Here is a 7,358-nt window from a genome sequence, read left to right as displayed (position 1 = left end):
CAAGGGGGAAGATTTCCCCGATGAAAGCAAAGTGGGCATGGTTGAGCAGCGCTTAAAATGCTTCGAAAGTGGTCCAGGGGCGAAGCCCCGAAAAATTTGACAATTTAGGAGTTTCAAAGGCTTATTTAATCGATTTTAGAGTCTACTTATATCTAATATGTGCAAAATACATATAATTCTTTTTTCTCCTGGGCGGGGGTAGGGGGGGCAGATTTCCCTGGGGGCTGTCAATATGCAAGTGTGACTTCGTTTTTTGAAAATCGATATATCAATGAAAACTCTTAAAAAACCACATCATTAGTTATCCAGATATAATATCTATAATTATTAAATGACTGATTTGTTACAGCTGTACCTCTACATACAGGTAAGATGGGTAAATATACAGCCATCCATTATTAACATTTAAACAATGTGCTAAGAATAAATAATTACAGACCCATATACCTCCCATAACCCCAACTACAACTAAAATTAAACTTAGTTACACAACATCTCATGAGGTTAGGTAGGCTTATCATAATTATGAGCAAGCAAGCATATTTCACAGTACAGAAAGTATATAATTACTATCTACCTGCAGTGAATTCTCAGTCAGAAAGTACTTGCTTAACTTGCCCGGACCTCTGCCTTGTTCTAATATTACTACCAGTACTGTCCGTACTGCACCAACAATGATGAATAGATAGACCTGATGATGTGACACATTTATGCTTGTATTATAAATGTTAAACCAAATACAATTTTCTATACATGGATATTAAACATCACAATGAAACAAGTTAAACATTCATTATAATTTAATCATCAATAAACGCAACCCTTTCGTTCATCTCATGGGCGCTGCCATCTTTGTTTGCATATCATGGGCACAGCCATCTTTGTTTACATAAAAGAGCACCACCAACCTGATATAAAGTTACGAAACCGCAGGAATGAGCTCACGCTGCCCAACGCCAAAACCAGATACTGATCAAACAATTTTAATTACCGTTTAACTGTGAATTAATACAACTCTTTCAACATTATTACATAGAGATAAATGTGACATACATTATTACTGTTGTGGTATGATTATTAGTCAAACAATTTAACATGTCATCTCATCAAAATGATCAATGAATAGCCGTAGCATGCAGAGCGCTGTACTAGGCCTATTACTGGTTTGGCTACATACAAATTAATCGGTTCTCAGCCTAGGCCAAGTTATTGCCAAAGATAATTTAGTACCACAACTCAAGATTACAAGATAGCCATTTATCTTCAGATAACTATTTATAATATAAATTTAACTAATCTATACTGTTTAAAAATTCAACGTACCAGAACAATTGGCGCTAATGCACTTTAGTACTCCACCCTAACGCTAACCTTAATATTAACATAACAAGACTGGAGTGTGGTTAGGGTTAGGGTGGAGTGTTAAAATGCATTAGCGCCGAACAATTCAATGTCATAAAAAAAAACAGTACTTGGTTTCCGACGACAGTAACACATGTCTTGTCACTGCTCAGGCCCGCGCAAGAAAGTACTGAAAAACATGTTCGGCTACTAGCGTAGGCCTTCTTACATAATACACGCAGTAAGATATATATCTATGCTCGGCGCATCACCCCAAAGTTAAAAAAAACTCAAACAAAATAGTTTCTTATATGGCATAGATAATCACAAAAATCAGCTTCTCGCGTAAGTTTTCATTATTATTATTTACAAAGTTTGCCTTCATAGAATGAATTTGTTTCAATCATGCTTTAAAAATATTATCTTGAAGTTTGCAACTTATGTTTTTGCCTTTTTTTTCAGTTTTAATAGGAGTAAATCAAATGTTGGCGCACCAATGAACGAACCCCCTAGGTAAGGTCATATAGTTTAGAAGAGACCTTGTTTGCTATTTTTTTAAAGGTCATCATGGGAGATAGAAAAAGAAAAATAAAATTTTGTTTTCTTATTTAGCAAAATGGTTTTGTCAAAAGCAACTAGACAGAGGGAAAATAAAAATAAAATTTTATTGATGAATTAAAAAATTGGGAGTGAATGAGGTAAAATAAATAACGCCCTTTGGCCTTTACTTGAGATTCCATTGCACAATTATAAAAATGTGATTTTACGATAAAAGCAGTGTAGTAATTCGATTAATAGATGCTTAGAATTTATAGAATTTCTAATTTGCTTTGTATTTCTATTGATATGGACATTGTCTGAAGAAATAAAAACAAATTGATATAATTTAGGAAGACATGAAGTCTTTTAGTTTAGGTACAAGTCCTTAAATTAGCTGGTATTCATAAAATATTGGAAAAACCTTAATAGTTTTAAATTAAAATGTTTAATATAGCTCTTTTAATTGTGTATTAGTAAATTCCAGTGGTACACATATTTATTATTTTTCTGATCATACTAGGTAATATGCTCATATGCAAAAAGAAATTTAACTTTAATTTTCACTAACTTGCATTTATAAACATATTTTGCAGAAAACAGCACATCAGTGTATACTCTTTAGATCCAATAAGTAATGAGACATTGGTCCTAAGAGCGCCCCCAGGCCAGATGACTCTGCTCATCCTCATCAATCAGGCTAATGAGAAAGAGCTGGTTGTCGAGGCTGAGAAAGCTATCAAATGTCAAATTGAAAGGTATGAATTAAATCAGCGTAGGTCAATTCAATATTTTTTTAAATTTCATGTAGAGGTAAATATTACTTACATATTGATTCGAATTTTACTCATCCTCTAAACTTAAAATCTTCACATTTTATCTTAAGTCTCTCATAGTATTTTCATAATCTTCTCATATCTCTTCTAAATCACTTAACTTATACTAAATCTACCTAGTTCTATTCTTAATCTTTCTAATATTGTCATATACGGTATTCATCATTTTATAAAATCTTCATACACCTATCCGAAGTGTTCCTGATCCAATAATAAATCTTCCTAATCCTATACTAAAGCTTCCTAATCCTGTACTAAATCTTCCAAATTGTTATGCATCTCCATAATCCTATTGTAAATCTGTCTAATTCTACAATTTTCCATATTTATTTGCAATTCTAAAACCCTTTATTCTTCATATTATCCTAAATCTCTTTTATCCTAAGTCTTCCTAATCCTACCTTTATATCTCCATATACTAAATCTTCTTAATTCAATCAAATCTTGTTCCCTGATCTCCATGATTCTATCCTAAATCTTTCTAATCATTTACTAAACCTTTATAATCCTCTGCAGAATGGAAGGTTGGCACTTGTCATGTCTTCAAGTTGATAAATATAGTTCGTGGTACGAGCAACTAACCAATCAAACTCTAGGCACACAGGATGTAAAGGAAGTCGTAGGGAATATTCTTGCCATTAACGGACACAGAATGTACTATTGTCTGTACAATGCACGGACGCAGATTGCTACTTACCGAGCCTCACATCAATGCTCGCAAGTGAGTCCGGAATCTGTCGGTTTTGGGGATTCCGACAGCGATACAGATGATGAAAACGAGTTTCTTATTGATAATTTTTATGCTCCATTACCCATTTGGATTGACAGACTTTACGATGGCTCAGCCAAAAGGATACAGGTTACAGAATGGCCAACCTTCGACCCTAGGTGATGCAGATAAATTTAAAGTTTTCCGTTTTGCAATTAAATGTTAAAATATTGGAAAAACCTTAATAGTTTTAAGTTAAAATGTTTAATATATAGCTCATTTAATTGTGTATTAGTAAATTCCAGTGGTACACATATTTATTATTTCTCTGATCATGCTAGGTAATATGCTCATATGCAAAAAGAAATTTAACTTTAATGTTCACTAACTTGCATTTATAAAAATATTTTGCAGAAAAGAGCACATCAGTGTATACTCTTTAGATCCAATAAGTAATGAGACATTGGTCCTAAGAGCGCCCCCAGGCCAGATGACTCTGCTCATCCTCGTCAATCAGGCTAATGAGAAAGAGCTGGTTGTCGAGGCTGAGAAAGCTATCAAATGTCAAATTGAAAGGTATGTTAAATCAGCGTAGGTCAATTCAATATTTTTTAAAATTTCATGTAGAGGTAAATATTACTTACATATTGATTCTGAATTTTACTCATCCTCTAAACTTTATCTCATAAACCTAAATAATTTTATGTAAAATCTTCACATTTTATCCTAAGTCTCTCATAGTATTTTCATAATCTTCTCATATCTCTTATAAATCACTTAACTTATACTAAATCTACCTAGTTCTATTCTTAATATTTCTAATATTGTCATATACGGTATTCATCATTTTATAAAATCTTCATATACCTATCCGAAGTGTTCCTGATCCAATAATAAATCTTCCTAATCCTATACTAAATCTTCCTAATCCTGTACTAAATCTTCCAAATTGATATGCATCTCTATAATCTGTAGCAGTACTACCATCTGTAAATTTGTATATAGGATCTGTGTGTAAATAATACTTGCATTTTTAACTAATATCCCAACTTCATGGGTTATACACCAAGCTTAGGAAGGTCATTTACCTTAAGGTCATTTGCCTTAATTCAAGTATACCACATACATTTGTACTTTTACAGACACTCCTCAGTTTGTCCTCCCTGAGTACACATTACTTTCGCTTTCTATCAATTTGTATATATCATCAACTTGTTTCTCAAGTGTTTTTGTAAATACGCTTTTCACTTGGAATAGATTGTACAGTTCTACATATAAATTAGTGTGGTGTATATTTATCATCTCATCGTACACTTACACTAAAAATCCTATTGTAAATCTGTCTAATTCTACAATTTTCCATATTTATTTGAAATTCTAAAACCCTTTAATTAATCTTCATATTATCCTAAATCTCTTTTATCCTAAGTCTTCCTAATCCTACCTTTATATCTCCATACTAAATCATCTTAATTCAATCAAATCTTGTTCCCTAATCTCCATGATTCTATCCTAAATCTTTCTAATCCTCTGCAGAATGGAAGGTTGGCAGTTGTCATATCTTCAAGTTGATAAATATAGTTCGTGGTACGAGCAACTAACCAATCAAGCTCCAGGCACGCAGGATATAAAGGAAGTCGTAGGGAATATTCTTGCCATTAACGGACACAGAATGTACTATTGTCTGTACAATGCACGGACACAGATTGCTACTTACCGAGTCTCGCATCAATACTCGCAAGTGAGTCCGGAGTCTGTCGGTTTTGGGGATTCCGACAGCGATACAGATGACGGAAACAAGTTTCCTATTGATAATTTTTATGCTCCGTTACCCATTTGGATTGACAGACTTTACGATGGATCAGCCGTAAGGATACAGGTTACAGAATGGCCAACCTTCGACCCTAGGTGATGCAGATAAATTTAAAGTTTTCCGTTTTGCAATTAAATGTTTGTTATTGTTTGTTAATCCGTCCCTCATTTTAAAAATCAGTTGTCATCTGTGTTTCTGTTTTAGTGAAAGAAAATGATGCTGAGAGGATCATGATACACAGTAATTTTGATGCATGACTCCTTATAAATAATCATGATGAAATAATTTGGGTGACTGTGTTTGTTCAAGTGTATACCATCCCAAAACCAACATCCATGACCAAAAATTTAAAAATTAACTTTTTAAAATAACTGTATTCCCCAGGTTAACTTCAAAATAATGTGTCATTTAAGCTTGGTTGCCATACAATCGTTACACTATTGCACAGTTTAACTGCAATCGATGTATGAGGTGTCCCCGATGCAATTGTGAACACTCCCTGATTCAATTGACCAATCAGTGTTGCCAAAGGAGTGGGTGATAGCGTGTAGTGATTTATATGGTAAAACCAGGCTTTACTGGAATAGATTAACTGTTGCCCAAGCTAATAATTAATAGTATTAAGCATTACTAAGCATACAGTCTATCATGCTCTGATGCGAATTAACATATTACGACAGTATACTATAGTTTTGGGATGGCATGCCTCATATACAAGAATGAATAGGGGTAGATAGTACTATACAGACTAACTAGTTTAATTGTGGCTACCTTATATAAATCAAAGTACGATTTGACCAATATTAACGGAATGCGAACACACCTTCAATATGTAGTGCCGCTATACCTTGTATTTATTCCTGTATTTTCATGTGAAGTATCTTAAAATCAGGTAGTTCTAGATAAAAATTAATTTGATGTGAGTTTTCTTCATTCATTTATTTACTTGTATTTACAGAATCCTAATCACAGATGCCGGGAACTAAGGAGGTATAACCCAGGTGGTCCCGGAACTACTGTAAGCTTAACTACAGTAAACTATACTTATTGCAAATTAATCGCAAATAATAATAAGTTAACAAATCTCTTAATGTGTTCTGATTACTGTAGGTTATTGCACTCTTCCATAATACTTTATATTAAATGTTTGCTTCCAATTACAAGTATACAGATTGCTTGGGCCTGGTCTGATTTACAGTAGGACCGAATTGAGTAACTCCCATGGCAATCAATGTGTATTGGCAATGAATACAGTACTAATGGATAGCATGTGAATGAACTTGTTGATAGTGAGAATACATTTTTACAAAGATCCACAGATGGGCTCACCAGTAGCAGCGAGAAACCACACAACTGTAATGTGGGTACCAAAGATACCCCAATTAAAACAGAATAAAACGTTGACACGCACCATCCGACCAATGAAAGATTCGTCAATTAGATAATTTGGCATCTGGATCACACAACATGATTGGATAGAAGTACAGTATATCAACACCCTAGTAGGTTGGCAAAATGTCACTGCTTTTGTCATATCCTTTACCAAATAACAATCTCATTTGTTATTTTGGTTTTTTTTTTATTACTTTAGTCTAGTTTTTATTCCAAACATTTTAAACTTGTAAATTCTCCATTTTAATAACCTTTGTTTTATACTGATTTTTATTTAATGTTCTTATTGTTAAATTGTATAAATTTTAGCTCATTTTTTTTGTATATATTTGCGAATTTGGATGGATGTATGGTGATTTTTACATTTTTATATTTTATGTATTTTGATTGTAAATATTGTACTTATTCAGTGCTTTCAATGCAAGAGCAATATTAATAAACCTTGAATTGATTTGAAGATGTATTTATTCACAATCAACTCTGTTAACTAAAATTATTAAATTTAGTTAACAAATTGTAGTTGCAGTCTAACAAATTGTAATTGCAGTTCCTAAATAGTGTGGTCTGAAAGCACATTTTTCCCCATCCTAAACCCTAATTTCCTTTTACCTCTATATCATGACCAGAGGCCTCAGGTGGAAACTGGGGTTTAGATGCCATTTGCTGACTATCTTAGCAAATTTTGAAGCCATCACTTGTCATAATTATTGCCTGACTACTGTACATATTT

At 33.1% G+C, this 7,358-nt stretch overlaps 1 protein-coding gene across 4 annotated transcripts in view; it reads left to right on the top strand.

The window, feature by feature from the left end:
• The window catches only part of LOC117109456 (dnaJ homolog subfamily C member 16-like), a 40,122-nt gene extending 34,730 nt beyond the window's left edge, over positions 1 to 5,392 (top strand). For all 4 annotated transcript variants that reach the window (XM_033251818.1, XM_033251820.1, XM_033251817.1 and 1 more), the window contains 5 exons: positions 1,804 to 1,854; positions 2,475 to 2,636; positions 3,231 to 3,602; positions 3,838 to 3,999; positions 4,960 to 5,392. In XM_033251818.1, the coding sequence (XP_033107709.1) occupies positions 1,804 to 1,854; positions 2,475 to 2,636; positions 3,231 to 3,602; positions 3,838 to 3,999; positions 4,960 to 5,335 (1,123 nt within the window). In that variant the 3' untranslated portion in view covers positions 5,336 to 5,392. The remainder of the gene's footprint in view (positions 1 to 1,803; positions 1,855 to 2,474; positions 2,637 to 3,230; positions 3,603 to 3,837; positions 4,000 to 4,959) is intronic.
• Positions 5,393 to 7,358: the final 1,966 nt, after the last annotated feature.

Source organism: Anneissia japonica, unplaced genomic scaffold, assembly GCF_011630105.1.
Source record: "Anneissia japonica isolate Jap-2015-1 unplaced genomic scaffold, ASM1163010v1 scaffold287719_len1884721_cov185, whole genome shotgun sequence".
NCBI classification, from domain to species: Eukaryota; Metazoa; Echinodermata; class Crinoidea; order Comatulida; family Comatulidae; genus Anneissia; species Anneissia japonica.
This window is presented reverse-complemented; position numbering and strand designations above follow the sequence as displayed.